General features: G+C 43.6%; 1 protein-coding gene across 4 annotated transcripts in view; it reads left to right on the top strand.

The window, feature by feature from the left end:
* The first annotated feature begins 1820 nt into the window (after window positions 1-1820).
* Window positions 1821-23690, top strand: part of LOC109882480 (rho GTPase-activating protein 29) — a 71835-nt gene continuing 49965 nt past the window's right edge. The window contains exons 1-3 of one of the 4 annotated variants that reach the window (XM_031806671.1): window positions 1821-2075; window positions 2997-3423; window positions 6137-6280. In XM_031806671.1, the coding sequence (XP_031662531.1) occupies window positions 3102-3423; window positions 6137-6280 (466 nt within the window). In that variant the 5' untranslated portion in view covers window positions 1821-2075; window positions 2997-3101. Of the gene's footprint in view, window positions 2076-2978; window positions 3424-6136; window positions 6281-19543; window positions 19938-23690 lie in introns of those variants that run through there. The other 3 variants (XM_031806672.1, XM_031806674.1, XM_031806673.1) reach the window with 3 other exon arrangements.

Raw genomic sequence — 23690 nt, 5'->3', positions numbered from 1 at the left:
AAGATGGAGGCGGTGTGACCTCAGTCCACCCTGATGGTTGATTTTTAAGCCACCACTGTTGTGTTGTCTGTTCTCACGAGGACATGACTTCCCTTCAGATGTGGAAGGAGCTCTAGTGTATTGATGTGCCTGCTGCTCCAAGGAGGAAGCCAACAGCCGCTGGCTGACCTACCATTGGTCACCCCCCCCCCCCCCCCCCCAGCTGACCAGCTCCCAGTGGCACAACATCAGCATCTCCACCCAACCTGAGAGAAAGGAATGACAGCGCCTTTCAATGCCCTGAGGCACTGGCGGTGACGGTGGCGCTTCGGGTGCAGCCGGTGGGAGTTGAACCACCGTTGGAAAGGCAGGAGATGAAGCAGGCCCATGGGAATCAACAACGAGGCCGCCGTCAGCAAGCCCAACAGGCGGTGGCAGGTTAGGACGGATACCATCCGCCCCTGATGAAAGTGGTCGAGGCAAGATCGCCTGAACTCTTCTGGTGGGCAGATGTGCTCTCACGAGGACTGAGTCCAGTTCCACACCACCCTCTGGGTTGGCGTCAGACGGCTCTTCTTGTCGTTTACAGCAATGCCCAGCCTGCCTATGTGGGTCAGGAGCATGTCTCTTTTCCAACCGTCTTGAAGGAGTTCCCACATATGCTGAGCACTTGTTGGCTGCTTTTCCTTCACTCAGCGGTCCAACTTACATCAATTACCGTGACTAACTTGTACCCCCACACATTGACTTGGTACCAGTACCCCCTGTATATAGCCTCGTTATAGTTATTTAATTGTTACTTTTTTTAAACTATATTTTATTTAGTAAATATTTTCTGAACTCTATTTTTTTTAAACTGCATCGTTGGTTTAGGGCTTGTAACTAAGCATTTCACAGTGAACACCTGTTGTATTTCAGATCTTGTGACAAATAAAATTACATTTGATTTGAATTGCACGCTCCTTCAACACAGACATATGTGGCATTGTGTTTGTGTGATAAATCTGCACATTTTAGATTGGCCTTTTATTGTCCACAGCACAAGGTGCACCTGTGTAATGATCATGCTGTTTAATCAGCTTCTTGAAATGCCACACCTGTCAGGTGGATGGATTATCTTGGCAAAGGAGAAAGGCTCACTAACAGGGATGAAATACAAATGTATGCACAAAATTTGAGAGACGTAAAGTTTTCTTGCTTATGGAACATTTCTGGGATCTTTTATTTCAAAGTCATGAAACATGGAACCAACACTTTTAAATTGAGTTTATCTTTTTGTTACCATAGCAACAAAATACAGACATACTTAGTTTGAACATTATAGCTGCATAGGCCTACATGGAGCATTTGACAAAAAAATGGTACGTTAATTAACAGTCATGTAATAGGCTACATACATACGGTACACTATTTGTGTGGTTCAGTAAAATGCGTTATCTGTGATTACAGACAGTGTTACTAAAGTGACTTAAACACAAAGCCGTTATTAGAAGATAGGGTGGTAAAGCTAATACAGGACTAGTAAAGGCCCAGTACTTTTGTGAATTATTTTTTATTTAATTAATAATAAAAAATATAATTTCAGACTTTTTTTTACAATTTCAGACTTCACTCTCAGCACCCCCTTCTTCCCGCAGTTATGTTACGCTATATAACTCAGTAATGATCACTGAATATTCCACATAACACTTTATTTACAGGGATTTTAAAATAGCAACAACACCAGGCAGTCGCGGTTCACGGTGTTCACGGTGTAAAATAAGAACATTTCAGCAGAGTTGAAGACGAGAAGCACAGTAGAATAAAAGCGACGTTAGAAGAAGCGTTTTGTACCTCAGTCTGCCAGTGAACAAGTCGTTTTCAAAGTCACATGATTGAAGCTGGACGAGTAAACGGAGAGTTGTGACCACAGAGCTTCACTCTCAGCGTTGCTCAACAAAAACCCTCTGATAAACACAACACACGAACAAAGCTATTCTCCTCCCGAAAAAAAGCAGACTTTTCTCTCTCTTTTTTTTGCGGGGGTGGATTTTAATGAAGGATAAAAAAACATTTCTTGAGAATTTTGGTTACAATACCATTGAAAGACAAGCCAGGTGAGTTTATGTTGTTGTTATTTGATAGCAATAAGAAAGGCTACAGGCCAGGGCACCATTCGAGGTAGCTTTTAACGTTAGTCGCAATTTATGAATAGCTTTTTTTGGATCATGTAATTTTGGTTTAGAGTTTTATCATTTACTTTTAATTCCACAAAATAAATTGGCGTTGAGCTGCTTCTTTTTTAAATGTAAAATGTAGTCTATGTCGTTTTGTTTTGGAGTCGCCTTATTAAAAACAAATGCATTCAGTTGTAAGAACAATGTAACGTGTTTCAGAACTGCGCTGTAATTACCGGGGGGTTGGGGAGAAACCGATTACATGTAATCTGATTACAAAGAACTACCTGTATTCTGTTGCGTTACCAGCTAAATCATTGTAATCAGACACGTTGGATTACTTTTCAATTCAGAAAGGATGTTTGCTGGAAGATTGTATTTATTATTTATTTATATATATATACATTATGACACCTTAAGTTTTCTGATTGACATTCGGCATTGAAAATAAGAGGCATGTTTTAAGTTTGTTCCACCTGAGCGAATGTGACCTCAAGACCACTATGATGACACACCAAATGCGTTTGATGGATCCTTTTTGTCTTCTTCTAATGTATCTTATTAAGGGGAAAGTAACTGAAAATAATCAGATTCCATTTACTGAGTTTGGGGTAATACTAAGGTTAACGTTACTGATTACGATTTTGGACATGTAACTGTAACAGATTTACGTTTAGAAATGTACCTACCCAACCGTGGTAATGGGCTAGGTTTTTATCTTCATGTTATTAATACAAGCTATAAATGTATTTACACGCAAAACAAACATGTGATATGACAGGAAAGGAAAAGAAAGTTAAATAACTATTTTCTAAATGTAGCAAAACAAATAAAAGGACACAGCCTCTGTTTTTTTTTCAGGGCCACAAACCGGACCGGTCTGGACCACCCACATGGGGTGTAACACAACCCAGTGGCCTGTAGCGTATTCTAGGTAGTTTCACCGGTGGCAGTGACCCTCCTGGGATGTTACGGAAGAGCAGTGACACTGGAGGAGGAAGAGGAGGAGGAGGAGAGAGTAATACTAAACAGAACAAACAGCATCGCTCCAGCTCCACCCAGGGCCTGTCTCGCTTCTCCAACCCCGACACAGGGTCACCGTCGACTGGGTCGACAAAGACCTGGGACATGGGCCGGAGCTCCAGGCCTCCTCTGGGGAGTGTGGGGCTGGGGTTCACCGTGGCAGGAGCGCCGGGGGCGGATCCGGACTACGTCATGCAGCTGTTGAACGACGTGCGGAGGTTTGCAGACGTGCTGCTCAGCCTTAAAGAAACCTGCCACTCTAAAGGTGAGTCAAAATGGCCCCCTATTCCCTACTTAGTGCACTACTTTGAACCAAATGGCAACCTATAGGGGAGACCAGAAAGGAAGTTCTAGACCTCAGTACTAGTACTTAGTGTGTGGCAGGGTGGGTGATTGGTTGGTTGGTTATGCATTCTAAATTACCGTGGTCTAAAGTAGTGCACTACTGCCCTATAGACCCTGGTCTAAAGTAGTGCACTACTGCCCTATAGACCCTGGTCTAAAGTAGTGCACTAAATTGGAAAAGGAAAATGCAATAAATATTTACTCTGAGCTGCACTTCGGTAGGTTGGTGGTAGATGGAAGGTCGTGTTGCCCAACCGAGTCCTTTGTCCTTTGAAGAATGTGGTAAATTGAATACGTTGTAGTAACGTCGTTGTGTGGTAGACGGGATACTCTGTCTGTTCTTTCCTAGCCCACGTTTGCAGCTGCTGTTGCTAACTCAACGGCTAGGAGGTATCACTTCTGTAGTGAATAAGAGTTCAACGTTCATACCATTCGCAACCAAAGCTCACGCTGATGTTGGCTTAGTTCTGTAGTTGACATGTTAGTTCTTTTAACGCAGAGGCTGCAGACCTCACGTACTTGGAACCGGAGGTTACATTTTCGTCAAGGCTTTATATAGTGGAGCGAGAAAGGTGTGTTTGAAAAGTTTTATAGCCCATGTCTCTTAACAGGGGCGGGCCACTGATTGAGCAGAGCCCTAACCTTATGAAAACCCAAATCTCTCATTTGGAAGCTAATATTACATTTCATCTCTTCACCAATAATTTTGTATTCAAACATTTAAATTGAACAACAATTCCATGTGAATCCGATAACTACAATGTGCAGACTTTCCACTGTAGAGTTTCTGTCATCCTGTCATTGATGAGAATGTCTCAGATGACAACCGAACTGACATCATATTCATTAAGTACCACCGCATATGTTCAATTGGTCGGATTACCAGAATATAGTACATTTCCCCCCACCTTCTGATGTTCCCAGAATCTCTATGTTAACCAAGGGGTTTGCAAATGTAACATCAGTAGTGTAGAGAGAGGAAAAAGGGGGGGAAGAGGTATTTATGACTGTCATAAACCTACCCCCCAGGCCAACGTCATGACAGTTGTAATGAAACAAAAGAGGAAAAACGCCAAGGGGGGTGTGAATACTTTTGCAAGGCGCTGTATCATATCGTCAGTCAGTCCTAAACAGTGGGTGAGACACTCAGACATGAACTCACCTACTGTCTGGTGCCAATATCCCTAGACCCACAACAGATTAGTATAGAACTAGGCTTCTACTCATTTCTCTTCTTACCAAGCCATAGGGCTTGTCCCAAATGGATCCCTATTCTCTCTCTCTATATATACATATCTCTATACAGATCCCAATAGAGTCTGGTCAAAACTAGTGCACTATATTGGGTGCTATTTGGGACGCAGATCAAGACCCACTGTTGATTTACTCCACACATGGACAAGGAAACATCCCATTTCCGTTGTTTCTGTCCACTGGGTAGCTGTCAACAACCCTGTTAGATCCTTAATACTGTTCATAGTGAAGGATGGAATAGCCTACCCTTTGTCTAAGTACTAGCCTATCACCTGATTGGCACAAATGAGGCCAGTCATTGAACTTAATCTTAATTGTTTTACTCTTCTTTCATTTAAAAACAAAAAACAAATAAATGTATTGTACTTGTCGACTAAAGTGGAACAGGGACGTTTTCATCACAAACGGTCGTTGTAGTATCTCTTGACCACGACTGCTGCAGTTTCCTGTATTACACAACTCCAGTTTAGAGACAGAAACGTGACAGATGCCTCCATCTAATGACATTACTAACTACGTTGTTGCTGTCTCGTATGTGGGTGTCAGTAAAACACTAAAACAATGCCATGTGTTCTCTGCAGTGGGGTGACCTGAGGGTCAAAATGGAACAGGTCATAGTTCTGATTTAACTTACAGATTCTACATGGCTGTTATGTAAAATAGAATCTATTGTGGTAAAATGACAAACGGACAAAATTCCAAGCTCACACCTTTTTCTAATCTAGTCAAAAATACAAACTATAATTCACTCCAAAGCATTTATGCCACTTTTCACATCATGTCTGGAACTTTGTAAACACAACCTTCTTACTGAGAGAAATGCACGTTGAACGACCTCTCCAACTTGGAAACTCGGGTATGATCTCTGGACCCCGATCTTTCCCACATGCTGAACTCTGACGTCACGTACCAACGTAAAATTACCAACAAATATGGCCGCGATTTCAACTGTCAATAGTGAGAATGGTTCTTGTGTTCCTTGCCGAGCATATGAACGCTCGGAAGTCGTTTCTCTGAAGTAAACAAGCCGTTCCTCTGAGCCCCCCCCCCCCCCCCCCCCTGGACACGTGAACACGGCACTAGACCTAACAGGCTGATGGTGATCACACATCCTATAGGCTTGTCATTGGGGAACAATGGCTTCTTCTATGGCCTTGAATGACGCAGCTGCCAGTGTTAGTGGTGGGATCATTATTGTTTCAGATCTCTTTCCTAAGTTTTAATTGATGTCAATACTCTACTGTTTCTCTTTCTCACCCCCCCCACCCCCCCACCCCCAGAAAGCCAGGACGGCTATGACAACTACGTAATGAGGTTATCGACTCTATCCTGTTAAAAGATCTTACTTGACACATTGACTCCTTTTCCTCCTCTTCCAGAGTCCCATGATGCTCTCCCTCAGCGGGTACAGGAGAGGTTGGGAGAGCTGCTACGAGTTCTCAAGTCTGTCATCGGCAAACACCACACCCTCAACTCTGTAGACATCCTCAGGGCCGCGGGCACCGTCATCGCTAAGGTCAAAGGTTAGTATCATATTTTCATTTAATTATATATAGATAGATAGATAGATAGGACAGGAAAGGTAGGAGAGAGTTCAAGTCAAAGGGCACTGGGTCGGATTTATATTTGATATATATATATCACAGGAGGTTGGTTCTACCTTAATTTGGGAGGACACGCTCGTGGTTATGGCTGGATATATAGTATAGTATATAGTAATATAGTGGAATGGTATCAAACACAGTCTTTCCAGATGTTTGATGCTCACTCTGTTCCAGCCATTGTTATGAGCCGTCCTCCTCTGAGCAGCCTCCCCTGGTGTACATGCTGTGGTCTGCGGCTCTAACCGTCAGACCACACTGGCCACCTCATCCACACGTCCGATTAGTTCTTTTGGATGATATGACTTGGTTTTCTCCAACTCTGTACTGTTGAACGTTCAGGAAAGAAGATCTTTAGGTCTACATATAATGTTTATTCCCTATGGGTCCTGGTCTAAAGTAGTGCACTACTACCCTATAGACCCTGGTCTAAAGTAGTGCACTACTACCCTATAGACCCTGGTCTAAAGTAGTGCACTACTACCCTATAGACCCTGGTCTAAAGTAGTGCACTACTACCCTATAGACCCTGGTCTAAAGTAGTGCACTACTACCCTATAGACCCTGGTCTAAAGTAGTGCACTACTACCCTATAGACCCTGGTCTAAAGTAGTGCACTACTACCCTATAGACCCTGGTCTAAAGTAGTGCATTACTGCCCTATAGACCCTGGTCTAAAGTAGTGCACTACTACCCTATAGACCCTGGTCTAAAGTAGTGCATTACTGCCCTATAGACCCTGGTCTAAAGTAGTGCACTACTACCCTATAGACCCTGGTCTAAGGTAGTGCACTACTGCCCTATAGACCCTGGTCTAAAGTAGTGCACTACTACCCTATAGACCCTGGTCTAAAGTAGTGCACTACTACCCTATAGACCCTGGTCTAAAGTAGTGCACTACTACCCTATAGACCCTGGTCTAAAGTAGTGCACTACTACCCTATAGACCCTGGTCGAAAGTAGTGCACTACTACCCTATAGACCCTGGTCTAAAGTAGTGCACTACTACCCTATAGACCCTGGTCTAAAGTAGTGCACTACTACCCTATAGACCCTGGTCTAAAGTAGTGCACTACTACCCTATAGACCCTGGTCTAAAGTAGTGCACTACTACCCTATAGACCCTGGTCTAAAGTAGTGCATTACTGCCCTATAGACCCTGGTCTAAAGTAGTGCACTACTACCCTATAGACCCTGGTCTAAAGTAGTGCATTACTGCCCTATAGACCCTGGTCTAAAGTAGTGCACTACTACCCTATAGACCCTGGTCTAAAGTAGTGCATTACTGCCCTATAGACCCTGGTCTAAAGTAGTGCACTACTACCCTATAGACCCTGGTCTAAGGTAGTGCACTACTGCCCTATAGACCCTGGTCTAAAGTAGTGCACTACTACCCTATAGACCCTGGTCTAAAGTAGTGCACTACTACCCTATAGACCCTGGTCTAAAGTAGTGCATTACTGCCCTATAGACCCTGGTCTAAAGTAGTGCACTACTACCCTATAGACCCTGGTCTAAGGTAGTGCACTACTGCCCTATAGACCCTGGTCTAAAGTAGTGCACTACTGCCCTATAGACCCTGGTCTAAAGTAGTGCACTACTGCCCTATAGACCCTGGTCTAAAGTAGTGCACTACTACCCTATAGACCCTGGTCTAAAGTAGTGCACTACTACCCTATAGACCCTGGTCTAAAGTAGTGCACTACTACCCTATAGACCCTGGTCTAAAGTAGTGCACTACTACCCTATAGGGCCTTGTCTAAAGTAGTGCACTACTACCCTATAGACCCTGGTCTAAAGTAGTGCACTACTGCCCTATAGACCCTGGTCTAAAGTAGTGCACTACTGCCCTATAGACCCTGGTCTAAAGTAGTGCACTACTGCCCTATAGACCCTGGTCTAAAGTAGTGCACTACTACCCTATGGGCCCTGGTCTAAAGTAGTGCACTACTACCCCATAGACCCTGGTCTAAAGTAGTGCACTACTACCTTATGGGCCCTGGTCTAAAGTAGTGCACTACTACCCTATAGACCCTGTTCTAAAGTAGTGCACTACTACCCCATAGACCCTGTTCTAAAGTAGTGCACTACTACCCCATAGACCCTGGTCTAAAGTAGTGCACTACTACCCTATAGACCCTGTTCTAAAGTAGTGCACTACTACCCCATAGACCCTGTTCTAAAGTAGTGCACTACTACCCCATAGACCCTGGTCTAAAGTAGTGCACTACTACCTTATGGGCCCTGGTCTAAAGTAGTGCACTACTACCCTATAGACCCTGGTCTAAAGTAGTGCACTACTGCCCTATAGTCCCTGGTCTAAAGTAGTGCACTACTACCCTATGGGCCCTGGTCTAAAGTAGTGCACTACTACCCCATAGACCCTGGTCTAAAGTAGTGCACTACTACCTTATGGGCCCTGGTCTAAAGTAGTGCACTACTACCCTATAGACCCTGTTCTAAAGTAGTGCACTACTACCCCATAGACCCTGTTCTAAAGTAGTGCACTACTACCCCATAGACCCTGGTCTAAAGTAGTGCACTACTACCCTATAGACCCTGTTCTAAAGTAGTGCACTACTACCCTATAGACCCTGTTCTAAAGTAGTGCACTACTACCCCATAGACCCTGTTCTAAAGTAGTGCACTACTACCCCATAGACCCTGGTCTAAAGTAGTGCACTACTACCTTATGGGCCCTGGTCTAAAGTAGTGCACTACTACCCTATAGACCCTGGTCTAAAGTAGTGCACTACTGCCCTATAGACCCTGGTCTAAAGTAGTGCACTACTACCCTATGGGCCCTGGTCTAAAGTAGTGCACTACTACCCCATAGACCCTGGTCTAAAGTAGTGCACTACTACCTTATGGGCCCTGGTCTAAAGTAGTGCACTACTACCCTATAGACCCTGTTCTAAAGTAGTGCACTACTACCCCATAGACCCTGTTCTAAAGTAGTGCACTACTACCCCATAGACCCTGGTCTAAAGTAGTGCACTACTACCCTATAGACCCTGGTCTAAAGTAGTGCACTACTACCTTATGGGCCCTGGTCTAAAGTAGTGCACTACTACCCTATAGACCCTGGTCTAAAGTAGTGCACTACTGCCCTATAGACCCTGGTCTAAAGTAGTGCACTACTACCCTATGGGCCCTGGTCTAAAGTAGTGCACTACTACCCCATAGACCCTGGTCTAAAGTAGTGCACTACTACCTTATGGGCCCTGGTCTAAAGTAGTGCACTACTACCCTATAGACCCTGTTCTAAAGTAGTGCACTACTACCCCATAGACCCTGTTCTAAAGTAGTGCACTACTACCCCATAGACCCTGGTCTAAAGTAGTGCACTACTACCCTATAGACCCTGGTCTAAAGTAGTGCACTACTACCCTATAGACCCTGGTCTAAAATAGTGCACTACTGCCCTATAAACCCTGGTCTAAAATAGTGCACTACTGCCCTATAGACCCTGGTCTAAAGTAGTGCACTATTTAGGGAATAGGGTGCCATTTGGTATGCAGATCTACAAACTTCTGGAACATTCTTGTGCTGAAGCCAAGAGAAGAATCTCTCCCTCGGCGGAATGATCACATCTTGGTTTGTAGAAAGTAGAAACTAAGAATTCCTTTCGTCAGCGTGGCACTGTGTAGACAATAATAATTTATTCTCACATCGACAACTTTTCAGAAACAGTTAAAAGTCCTAGGTGCCAACTACCAACTCTTAACAGATGTGTCCCAGCGCAGTCCAGAGTCAAAAGGATCTTTCTTGATCAATCAACAGTATGGTTGAAGGAAACTGGGATGTAGGTTGTTTTTTTATTCTGTTGAAAACTGTTCGGGGGGCGGGGGGGAAAGTCAGCTCATTGCTTGATGAGGTCCTACTGAGGAGCAGTTTGCCAACCATTCTTTCTTTTTCAACTGTTCGGGGGGCGGGGGGGAAAGTCAGCTCATTGCTTGATGAGGTCCTACTGAGGAGCAGTTTGCCAACCATTCTTTCTTTTTCAACTGTTCGGGGGGCGGGGGGGAAAGTCAGCTCATTGCTTGATGAGGTCCTACTGAGGAGCAGTTTGCCAACCATTCTTTCTTTTTCAACTGTTCGGGGGGCGGGGGGGAAAGTCAGCTCATTGCTTGATGAGGTCCTACTGAGGAGCAGTTTGCCAACCATTCTTTCTTTTTCAACTGTTCGGGGGGCGGGGGGGAAAGTCAGCTCATTGCTTGATGAGGTCCTACTGAGGAGCAGTTTGCCAACCATTCTTTCTTTTTCAACGACTGTTTACAGACTCAAAATATAAATCTATATTTCTTTCAGTTCATTTTAGTCGTTCGACCTGGCCGCAATTAATTCTACAGCAGGATTAATATTCGCTCAGGAGGTGCTCTGACTAGCAACTGGCGGTCATGCATGCACTGACAATAGTTACTGTTGCAGGCAGCATTGAGAAGATTTGAGATTTTTTGTTGTTGTCTCATTTTAGATATGTTTCTGCTTATAATATCTGACATTTTTGTCTATAATTAGATACATGCAACTTTCTTTTTTGTCATTTTGTTGCTCTAGAAGACTAAATAAAGCCTGGTTCACCAGGACGTCATAACTAAGAGAATGAATGTGTAACTTTACCCATTTACCCAACTAAATTATTCTCTGTCATATCTGCAAAGATGTTTAGGGACCGGGGAGAAACATTTTGAAAAGATTTGAAAAGATCAAGACATCAGTCCGACCGGTTGTAAAGGAAATGGAAAGATGTTTAGGGACCGGGGAGAAACATTTTGAAAAGATCAAGACATCAGTCCGACCGGTTGTAAAGGAAATGGAAAGATGTTTAGGGACCGGGGAGAAACATTTTGAACGACCCAACATGTTTCTGATCAGATTTCAGTTCGGCTTGGATGCATGACAGTTGTAGTTCTTCAGTTTATATTATATTAGTCTATGTGAGAGGTTATAGACCTATAGTTTATGTTATATTAGTCTATGTGAGAGGTTATAGACCTATAGTTTATGTTATATTAGTCTATGTGAGAGGTTATAGACCTATAGTTTATGTTATATTAGTCTATGTGAGAGGTTATAGACCTATAGTTTATGTTATATTAGTCTATGTGAGAGGTTATAGACCTATAGTTTATGTTATATTAGTCTATGTGAGAGGTTATAGACCTATAGTTTATGTTATATTAGTCTATGTGAGAGGTTATAGACCTTCAGTTTATGTTATATTAGTCTATGTGTGAGGTTGTAGACCTTCAGTCAGTGTCCAGATTTCAGTTTCCATTTAACCCATCTCAACAGTGGGCTCCAGTTCCTATTTAACCCATCTCAACAGTGGGCTCCAGTTCCCATTTAACCCATCTCAACAGTGGGCTCCAGTTCCCATTTAACCCATCTCAACAGTGGGCTCCAGTTCCCATTTAACCCATCTAAACAGTAGGCTCCAGTTCCCATTTGATGTGCCGTAGTCCTATTTGAAGACCCCGTCTTGTGACGGTCTGATTTGTACGGCGCCTCACAATCATCACATCATAACATAGCCGGGCACGACTCTCACCCTCTTTTACTACTTCACCAAACCCGCGCATCACACACAATATGGATGAGCATTTCATTTACAAAAAAAAATTCTCTATTTGAATAATATCACTTTGTGTGGGGAAAATAATCTTGTTTTCTGTGCGAATTGGTAGAGCCGGTGCTGCTATGCTGCGCAACAGGGCTGGGAAGGGCTGGTGTGTGTGTGTGTGGAGGGAGGGAGTAGGTATACTCATGTTAGTTAGACAAACTACTTGCTACCGTAGGTAGCATTTATATTTACATTTATATTGCCCTTTAAATATTTGGTACCATACATTTTCCATATTATAAACATCTGCTAGGCTACATACAGAATTTTCATTTGAGCCTGTTTGCTAAAGCATGAAAATAACCCTGCAGCAACAGGAAATGTGGATTATAATTGAACTCGGCACAACTGATTGGCTCAAACGCATTAAGAAGGAAAGAAATTCCACAAATGTACTTTTAACAAGGCACACCTGTTAATTGAAATGCATTCCAGGTGACTACCTCATGAAGCTGGTTGAGAGAATGCCAAGAGTGTACAAAGCTGTCATCAAGGCAAAGGGTGGCTACTTTGAAGAATCTGAAATATAAAATACATATTGATTCGTTTAACTTTTGACTGGTACTGTAACGTTGTAAACTTTCATTCATAGGCTACTAGGTTGTAGCAACCTCATGATGGGTATAGTGAACATTCTAGTATCATGTAGTAGCCTATCACTGTTACATTGAACTGGGTGAATATGAATGACAGTAACCTAAACCTATCGCTGTTACATTGAACTGGGTGAATATGAATGACAGTAACCTAAACCTATCGCTGTTACATTGAACTGGGTGAATGGAATATGAATGACAGTAACCTAAACCTATCGCTGTTACATTGAACTGGGTGAATGGAATATGAATGACAGTAACCTAAACCTATCGCTGTTACATTGAACTGGGTGAATGGAATATGAATGACAGTAACCTAAACCTATCGCTGTTACATTGAACTGGGTGAATGGAATATGAATGACAGTAACCTAAACCTCTCGCTGTTACATTGAACTGGGTGAATGGAATATGAATGACAGTAACCTAAACCTATCGCTGTTACATTGAACTGGGTGAATGGAATATGAATGACAGTAACCTAAACCTATCACTGTTACATTAAGCTGGCTGAATGGAATATGAATGACAGTAACCTAAACCTATCACTGTTACATTAAGCTGGCTGAATGGAATATGAATGACAGTAATCCAATATGCTGTTACAGAAATAAGGCCATGTTCATGGAAAATAAATGTGTGTCCTCCCTCATCTTAAACGGCACCAACCGCCACTGACGTGTAACCACGTCAACCCAGGACCTCCACATCCAGCTCACTGTCAGAAACCATCTCAGGGAAGCTCACCTTCGTGCTCGTTTGTCTTCACCAGGGTCTTGATCTGACTGCTGTTCGTTGTCGTAACTGACTTCAGTGGGCAAATGGTCACCTTTTGATGGCCTTTTGGCACGCTAGAGACATGTTCTCTTCACGGATGAATCCCAGTTTCTTTTTTCTTTCAACTGTACCGGGCAGATGGGTAGACATGATCTGGGATATGATACGGACAACGAAAACAATTGCATTTTCTCGATTTAGAAATTTGAATGAACAGAGACACCGTGAAGCGATCCTGAGGCCCATTGTCATGCCATTAAATTCCTGGAAGCTGAAAAATGTCCCATGACCTGCATACTCAGCTGAAATGTCACCCGTTGAGCATGTTTAGAATGTTCTGGATCGACGTGTACGACAGCGTGTTCCAGTTCCCGTCAATATCCAGCAACATTCCACAGGACACAATCAACAGCTTGATCAACTGTGTGCAAAGGAGATGTTTTAAGGATTTTTTTAACCTTTATTTAACTAGGCAAGATCAGTTAAGAACAAATTCTTATTTTCAATGACAGCCTGGGAACAGTGGGTTAACTGCCTGATTTGTACCTTGTCAGCTCAGGGGTTTGAACTTGCAACCTTCCGGTTACTAGTCCAATGCTCTAACCATTAGGCTACCCTGCCGCCCCATGTGTCACGGTGCATGAGGCAAATGTTATTCACACCAGAGACTGACTGGTTTTCTGATCCACGCCCCTACTTTTGTGACCAACTGATGCATATCTGGATTCCCAGTCATGTGAAATCACAGATTAGGTCCAAATTAATTTTAATTTGCCCGATTTCCTTGCTCTTTCATTGTTAAAATAAGCATCAAATTATTAAATTAATTTTTTTGTCTAGCAGACACCAGCTTATCTATTGATGCGTTCCGAACAGCATTTTGGCGCTTTTAAGAATGTTTCATCTCCTTCATGTTTACGATGTGATGTGAGAGGCGCTTTTAAGAATGTTTCATCTCCTTCATGTTTACGATGTGATGTGAGAGGCGCTTTTAAGAATGTTTCATCTCCTTCATGTTTACGATGTGATGTGAGAGGCGCTTTTAAGAATGTTTCATCTCCTTCATGTTTACGATGTGATGTGAGAGGCGCTTTTTATAATGTTTCATCTCCTTCATGTTTACGATGTGATGTGAGAGGCGCTTTTTATAATGTTTCATCTCCTTCATGTTTACGATGTGATGTGAGAGGCGCTTTTAAGAATGTTTCATCTCCTTCATGTTTACGATGTGATGTGAGAGGCGCTTTTAAGAATGTTTCATCTCCTTCATGTTTACGATGTGATGTGAGAGGCGCTTTTAAGAATGTTTCATCTCCTTCATGTTTACGATGTGATGTGAGAGGCGCTTTTAAGAATGTTTCATCTCCTTCATGTTTACGATGTGATGTGAGAGGCGCTTTTAAGAATGTTTCATCTCCTTCATGTTTACGATGTGATGTGAGAGGCGCTTTTAAGAATGTTTCATCTCCTTCATGTTTACGATGTGATGTGAGAGGCGCTTTTAAGAATGTTTCATCTCCTTCATGTTTACGATGTGATGTGAGAGGCGCTTTTAAGAATGTTTCATCTCCTTCATGTTTACGATGTGATGTGAGAGGCGCTTTTAAGAATGTTTCATCTCCTTCATGTTTACGATGTGATGTGAGAGGCGCTTTTAAGAATGTTTCATCTCCTTCATGTTTACGATGTGATGTGAGAGGCGCTTTTAAGAATGTTTCATCTCCTTCATGTTTACGATGTGATGTGAGAGGCGCTTTTAAGAATGTTTCATCTCCTTCATGTTTACGATGTGATGTGAGAGGCGCTTTTAAGAATGTTTCATCTCCTTCATGTTTACGATGTGATGTGAGAGGCGCTTTTAAGAATGTTTCATCTCCTTCATGTTTACGATGTGATGTGAGAGGCGCTTTTAAGAATGTTTCATCTCCTTCATGTTTACGATGTGATGTGAGAGGCGCTTTTAAGAATGTTTCATCTCCTTCATGTTTACGATGTGATGTGAGAGGCGCTTTTAAGAATGTTTCATCTCCTTCATGTTTACGATGTGATGTGAGAGGCGTTTTTAAGAATGTTTCATCTCCTTCATGTTTACGATGTGATGTGAGAGGCGCTTTTAAGAATGTTTCATCTCCTTCATGTTTACGATGTGATGTGAGAGGCGCTTTTAAGAATGTTTCATCTCCTTCATGTTTACGATGTGATGTGAGAGGCGCTTTTAAGAATGTTTCATCTCCTTCATGTTTACGATGTGATGTGAGAGGCGCTTTTAAGAATGTTTCATCTCCTTCATGTTTACGATGTGATGTGAGAGGCGCTTTTAAGAATGTTTCATCTCCTTCATGTTTACGATGTGATGTGAGAGGCGCTTTTAAGAATGTTTCATCTCCTTCATGTTTACGATGTGATGTGAGAGGCGCTTTTAAGAATGTTTCATCTCCTTCATGTTTACGATGTGATGTGAGAGGCGCTTTTAAGAATGTTTCATCTCCTTCATGTTTACGATGTGATGTGAGAGGCGCTTTTAAGAATGTTTCATCTCCTTCATGTTTACGATGTGATGTGAGAGGCGCTTTTAAGAATGTTTCATCTCCTTCATGTTTACGATGTGATGTGAGAGGCGCTTTTTATAATATGCTTATGATTCAGAAGGAGACCAAGAAGCGTCATCACCATGGAAACCATTGATCCTGTCAGGTTCTTCAGTTCATTCACTCTAGTGGAAATATCGAATGTAGCAAGAGGGCTATTTGAAATTGAATCAACTTTATTGTTCCATCACCTTTTTATAAAAACAGCCTTCGATAAACATTTAAAAAACGTCATACAGTTCCTAATACTGGCCACTAGGCGGTGAGTTCTGCTTGGACACCAGCAAGGAGAGAGAGGGATGAATTAGTGGAACGTAGGAGATGAAGAGTCAAAGGGTTGTTGATAAGTCCCTGGTGGAGCTTTGTATGTCCTGCATCATTCATGTCTCCTGTTAACCAAACATCCTTTGATGGGGTGTGTGTGTGTGTGTGTGTGTGTGTTGCGGTTGTGACACCTGGGGGCTTTGGGTGTTTGCCAGAAGTTATGGGGGGGGGGGGGGAGATAGAGACACACGTCCTAAGCAACACGTGACACTCAGCTCTTATCGACCAATTAAAACCAGAGAAGATCCTGACCTGGCACTATGTGGAGCGGCAGGTAGTGGTTTGGCAGGTAGTAGCCTAGTGGTTAGAGTGTAGGGACGGCAGGTAGCCTAGTGGTTAGAGGCAGGTAGCCTAGTGGTTAGAGACAGGTAGCCTAGTGGTTACAGGCAGGTAGCCTAGTGGTTAGAGGCAGGTAGCCTAGTGGTTAGAGGCAGGTAGCCTAGTGGTTAGAGGCAGGTAGCCTAGTGGTTAGAGGCAGGTAGCCTAGTGGTTACAGGCAGGTAGCCTAGTGGTTAGAGGCAGGTAGCCTAGTGGTTAGAGGCAGGTAGCCTAGTGGTTAGAGACAGGTAGCCTAGTGGTTAGAGGCAGGTAGCCTAGTGGTTACAGGCAGGTAGCCTAGTGGTTAGAGACAGGTAGCCTAGTGGTTAGAGGCAGGTAGCCTAGTGGTTAGAGACAGGTAGCCTAGTGGTTAGAGGCAGGTAGCCTAGTGGTTAGAGGCAGGTAGCCTAGTGGTTACAGGCAGGTAGCCTAGTGGTTACAGGCAGGTAGCCTAGTGATTAGAGTGTTGGACTAGTAACCAAAAGGTTGTAAGATCAAATCCCTGAGCTGACAAGGTAAAAATATGTCGTTCTGTTCCTATGCCGTCATTGAAAATAAGACTTTAACTGCAGTTGTCAATGTTCAGCCATAGTGAGAAGTTAGTTCATTAGAAACATTGTCTATACAGGAACCTGTCCTCTGTTTTATCTCTACCGTGCCGGATACACCTTTCTTCTCTAAACTGGGCTTTTATAGCATCACAAATTAGCATATAGGACATGTGCAGGTTGATTGGTCTGTCAGACACTGTTCCTCATCTTATGCCAGGAAGCAATGTAGTGCGCTGCCAACCCACAGCTCTCTGCGTCCTCCCCCAACAGGACGGGTAGCCTACTCTCACCAGAGAGGTCTTTGAAACCTTGAATAAGGGTTTCAAAGTTGGGGAAATAAAACTCTTATAAGTGTTTAATAATTTTAGAAATTTTGTCAGGAAATGCAGCTCGGCCTCAGGTGGTGCCCAGCATTTCCTCTACAGGGAGGTATTTTCAATTAGAATTATATAAACTTTTTACGATGTAGAATGCCCTGCGTGCTTTCTCCCTCAGTTCATTCACTGCCTCATTAAGGTGTCCAGTTGAGCTTGTTTTTAAACCTCAGTAATTGTAGTGTGTGCAGTACTCTATATATTTAAACCTCAGTAATTGTAGTGTGTGCAGTACCCTATATATTTTGTACCAATTGAGAACTTTGGTCTAATTCCCTGAGATCTGGATCTTCTCTGGAAAATCATTATTTCAGTATTTTGGGGGTTTACTGCCAGGGTCCAGGTCTGGCAGTACTGCTCTAGCAGGTCCAGGCTCTGCTGTAGGCCATGTGCTGTGGGTGACAGCAGGCACAGGTCATCTGCGAAGAGTACCTCTGAATTGTGGAGACTAACACCAAGGTCTGAGGATTTTTCTAGAATTGTGGCCAATTCTTTGATGTAAATATTGAAGAGTGCAGGGCTCAGATTGCAACCGTGGCAAAGGCCCCGCCCCTGGTTAAAGAACTTTCTTGCCAATTTTGATGCTGCACGTATTGCCAGTACACATTTATTTAATTATGTCATGTTTTACCCCCTATACCACTTTCAGTAACTTTGTAGAACAGTCCTGTATGCCAATTAGAATCAAATGCTGGTGGACATCTTTATCTATCAGGGCGTGTGAGGGATACATATGATCAGTCATGCATTATTTTGATATAAATCCAATTAGTCTTTTACTCAAGACATTGTGCTTATTAAGGAAGTTTAGAACTCTTACATTTATAATACCTTAGAATACCTTCCCCAGGTTACTGTTCACACAAATGCCTCTGTAATTATTAGGGTCACATTTGTCTCTGTTCTTAAAGATTGGAATTATGAGTCCTTGATTCCAGATGTCAGGGAAATAACCTACACTCAGGATCAAATTAAACAGTTTTAATATAGCCAATATAAATTATTTTTGCACTAGTGAGTTTGAGCAGCTCATTTAGAATGCCATCAGGTCTGCATTATTTTTTAAATATTTTTTTTTGAGGGCCTGTAGTTTCTTACAGAGCTCCTGGTCAGTAATTGGAGTCCAAAGGATTTTAAATGTCCTTTTATAGCGTTTTCGAATCCATTCAATTTCTCCTGATTTTAGCATTGTTCTGTCTTTGCATCAATTTAATGTTGTAGAGCGTCATCATTTTTGTTTCGCTAATTCCTCTTGTTTAGATTTTCCTAGGTTTTTTCCAATTTTGCCAGTAGTTGTTTGTGTTTATAGACTCTTCAATTAGTGTCAGCTGCTTGCTGTGATACTGTGCTTTATGGGTTCTGAGTTTATAGAGTTTTTAAAGTTTCACAGTTTAATTGTGTTCTAAAACAGTTGTCTCTGCTCTCTCTCGCTCTCTCTGCTGTCTCTCGCTCTCTCTACTGTCTCTCTCTCTGCTCTCGCTCGCTCTCTCTCGCTCTCTCTGCTGTCTCTCTCTCTTGCTCTCTCTGCTGTCTCTCCCTCGATCCTATTCTAGCCATCTTTCTTCACTCGATAAAGAAATACACTTTTGCCGTTTAATGCCGTTTAATGGATACCCTTTATCATACACCAATGAGCCCATAAATTGTCGTCCTCTGTCAAGAAAAATACAGTCTGTCATTGTGATCACAGACAGAATGACAGTAGAACTACCACACTTAGAGAAACTCTGCAACAGGCTCATTGTGATCACAGACAGAATGACAGCAGAACAACCACACTTAGAGAAACTCTGCAACAGGCTCATTGTGATCACAGACAGAATGACAGTAGAACTACCACACTAAGAGAAACTGTGCAACAGGCTCATTGTGATCACAGAGAGTGTTGTCATGCTCTTAAGAACGGAAAGCCACAATGCGTCCTGGCCTGGGCGTGAATGATGCAGTTCCCATATTTGGCGGGTTGCGATTGGTGGCAGCCAGCGGTGGTATCATTGTTATCATTGTTGTAGAACTGCAGGATGTCCTGAGGAAGACACTCCGCACTCTTGCCTCTACTGGGGCCAGTACAGCACAGCAGCTGTCTAGCGTTCACAGCAGGGAGGCACACGGCAGGGAGGCACGCTCTACACCTCCTATCACCCCCTCGGCCTCCTGAGGTGCTGGCCTGGAACGTGGGCTGTGGAGATCCCGTCTTCTCCAACCCCCGTCCTGAAGGGGACCAGAAATGTGACTTTTTGTTTCAGTTTTTGTGTCTTTTGGTTTTTGTCGGCTCTGTTGCATCATAAGGAAAAAGTGTAAGTGTCAAGAAAGAGAAGACTGCTCTTCTGTACTGGGAGGGCAGAGGAGAGCATAGACAATAGAGCCAGGAGTGTGCTCTCCGATTGACCGGACAGACCGTTGACTAGACAGAGAGACGGAGTGGGTACGTTTTTGTTGTTGTTGCAGTGGTTGTTTTATAAAGCTTTTCTCTCGTGTTGTCTAAGATTTCAAGCTGCCTGAGTCGTTTCCTGTGGCGGAGAGACAGGAAGCTACTATGTGATATCTGATTCCTCTTCTCTCTCTCTCTCTCTCTCTCTCTCTCTCTCTCTCTCTCTCTCTCTCTGCATGTTTTATTGGGCTTCCTCAGCCTGGCTTCTGTCTCTTACTGATCTGAACTGTTTCCTGTGTAAGAAAGCTAACGTGTGCGCCGCCATCTTCTGGAAGAGTCGTCGAGTCTCTGGGGCCTCAATATTCCTTCAAATCATTTGGGCAGTGTATTTTCAGACTGCTCACAGGAAAGGAAATATGGCTGTAGTCTTGACCGGCTCAGTGAGTCTGTGACCTGTTAGTACATATGAATTGGAAACTTTATATATTAACGTGTATGAAAATGACCTGATAATAATCTGATGCTTTGGTTAGCACCATTCTCTTCTCCGGTGCTTCAACACGATTTCCAATACATTTTTTGGACACAAAAAAACGCTGCAAATGGACAACCCTGACTGTTCTGGTCCATAGGGACAACCCTGACTGTTCTGGTCCATAGGGACAACCCTGACTGTTCTGGGTCCATAGGGACAACCCTGACTGTTCTGGGTCCATAGGGACAACCCTGACTGTTCTGGGTCCATGGGGACAACCCTGACTGTTCTGGGTCCATGGGGACAACCCTGACTGTTCTGGGTCCATGGGGACAACCCTGACTGTTCTGGGTCCATGGGGACAACCCTGACTGTTCCGGTCCATGGGGACAACCCTGACTGTTCCGGTCCATGGGGACAACCCAGCAGCTACTCTTCCTGGGGGTTTATTATGGATCCCCATTAGTTCCTGCCAAGGCAGCAGCTACTCTTCCTGGGGTTTATTATGGATCCCCATTAGTTCCTGCCAAGGCAGCAGCTACTCTTCCTGGGGTTTATTATGGATCACCATTAGTTCCTGTCAAGGCAGCAGCTACTCTTCCTGGGGTTTATTATGGATCCCCATTAGTTCCTGTCAAGGCAGCAGCTACTCTTCCTGGGGTTTATTATGGATACCCATTAGTTCCTGTCAAGGCAGCAGCTACTCTTCCTGGGGTTTATTATGGATGCCCATTAGTTCCTGTCAAGGCAGCAGCTACTCTTCCTGGGGGTTTATTATGGATCCCCATTAGTTCCTGCCAAGGCAGCAGCTACTCTTCCTGGGGTTTATTATGGATCCCCATTAGTTCCTGCCAAGGCAGCAGCTACTCTTCCTGGGGTTTATTATGGATCCCCATTAGTTCCTGTCAAGGCAGCAGCTACTCTTCCTGGGGTTTATTATGGATCCTCATTAGTTCCTGTCAAGGCAGCAGCTACTCTTCCTGGGGTTTATTATGGATCCCCATTAGTTCCTGCCAAGGCAGCAGCTACTCTTCCTGGGGTTTATTATGGATCCCCATTAGTTCCTGTCAAGGCAGCAGCTACTCTTCCTGGGGTTTATTATGGATCCCCATTAGTTCCTGTCAAGGCAGCAGCTACTCTTCCTGGGGTTTATTATGGATCCCCATTAGTTCCTGTCAAGGCAGCAGCTACTCTTCCTGGGTTTATTATGGATCCCCATTAGTTCCTGTCAAGGCAGCAGCTACTCTTCCTGGGGTTTATTATGGATCCCCATTAGTTCCTGTCAAGGCAGCAGCTACTCTTCCTGGGGTTTATTATGGATACCCATTAGTTCCTGTCAAGGCAGCAGCTACTCTTCCTGGGGTTTATTATGGATGCCCATTAGTTCCTGTCAAGGCAGCAGCTACTCTTCCTGGGGGTTTATTATGGATCCCCATTAGTTCCTGCCAAGGCAGCAGCTACTCTTCCTGGGGTTTATTATGGATCCCCATTAGTTCCTGCCAAGGCAGCAGCTACTCTTCCTGGGGTTTATTATGGATTACCATTAGTTCCTGTCAAGGCAGCAGCTACTCTTCCTGGGGTTTATTATGGATCCTCATTAGTTCCTGCCAAGGCAGCAGCTACTCTTCCTGGGGTTTATTATGGATCCCCATTAGTTCCTGCCAAGGCAGCAGCTACTCTTCCTGGGGTTTATTATGGATCCCCATTAGTTCCTGCCAAGGCAGCAGCTACTCTTCCTGGGGTTTATTATGGATCCCCATTAGTTCCTGCCAAGGCAGCAGCTACTCTTCCTGGGGGTTTATTATGGATCCCCATTAGTTCCTGCCAAGGCAGCAGCTACTCTTCCTGGGGTTTATTATGGATACCCATTAGTTCCTGCCAAGGCAGCAGCTACTCTTCCTGGGGGTTTATTATGGATCCCCATTAGTTCCTGCCAAGGCAGCAGCTACTCTTCCTGGGGTTTATTATGGATCCCCATTAGTTCCTGCCAAGGCAGCAGCTACTCTTCCTGGGGTTTATTATGGATCCCCATTAGTTCCTGTCAAGGCAGCAGCTACTCTTCCTGGGGTTTATTATGGATCCCCATTAGTTCCTGCCAAGGCAGCAGCTACTCTTCCTGGGGTTTATTATGGATCCCCATTAGTTCCTGCCAAGGCAGCAGCTACTCTTCCTGGGGTTTATTATGGATCCCCATTAGTTCCTGCCAAGGCAGCAGCTACTCTTCCTGGGGTCCAAACACATTAAGGCAGTTACATGACATATAAAACTAAATATAAAACAGTACATCATATAACATTATTACACCACAACATATCTACAATACAACATGTATAATACCACCATACAACAATATTACTGTGTGTGTGTTTCTTCACAGTCCCCGTTGTTCCATAAGGTGTATTTTATTTATCTAATTTGACTGCTTTACCTGATGTGGAATAGAGTTCCATGTAGTCATGGCTCTGTGTAGTACTGTGGAATAGAGTTCCATGTAGTCATGGCTCTATGTAGTACTGTGGAATAGAGTTCCATGTAGTCATGGCTCTGTGTAGTACTGTGGAATAGAGTTCCATGTAGTCATGGCTCTATGTAGTACTGTGGAATAGAGTTCCATGTAGTCGTGGCTCTATGTAGTACTGTGGAATAGAGTTCCATGTAGTCATGGCTCTATGTAGTACTGTGGAATAGAGTTCCATGTAGTCGTGGCTCTATGTAGTACTGTGGAATAGAGTTCCATGTAGTCATGGCTCTATGTAGTACTGTGGAATAGAGTTCCATGTAGTCTTGGCTCTATGTAGTACTGTGGAATAGAGTTCCATGTAGTCATGGCTCTATGCAGTACTGTGGAATAGAGTTCCATGTAGTCATGTCTCTATGTAGTACTGTGGAATAGAGTTCCGTGTAGTCATGGCTCTATGTAGTACTGTGGAATAGAGTTCCATGTAGTCATGGCTCTATGTAGTACTGTAGAATAGAGTTCCATGTAGTCGTGGCTCTATGTAGTACTGTGGAATAGAGTTCCATGTAGTCATGGCTCTATGTGGTACTGTGGAATAGAGTTCCATGTAGTCGTGGCTCTATGTGGTACTGTGTACCTCCCATAGTCTGTTCTGGACTTGGGGACTGTGAAGAGACCTCTGGTGGCATGTTTTCTGGGGGTATACATGGATGTCTGAGCTGTGTGCCAGTCGTTTGAACAGACAGCACAGCTCGATGCCGTGGTTATATTTTGTGAGTTAATGGTTCTGAGAAGGTCATAACTGAATGGTGTTGTCACAGTGATTGTGGAGGGTCAGCAACTTTTCTCAAGTCCATGAAAACCCAAAATTATA

Source organism: Oncorhynchus kisutch, linkage group LG27, assembly GCF_002021735.2.
Source record: "Oncorhynchus kisutch isolate 150728-3 linkage group LG27, Okis_V2, whole genome shotgun sequence".
NCBI classification, from domain to species: domain Eukaryota; kingdom Metazoa; phylum Chordata; class Actinopteri; order Salmoniformes; family Salmonidae; genus Oncorhynchus; species Oncorhynchus kisutch.
Note: the sequence above shows the minus strand (reverse complement) of the source record. Positions and strands in the feature narration are given on the sequence as shown.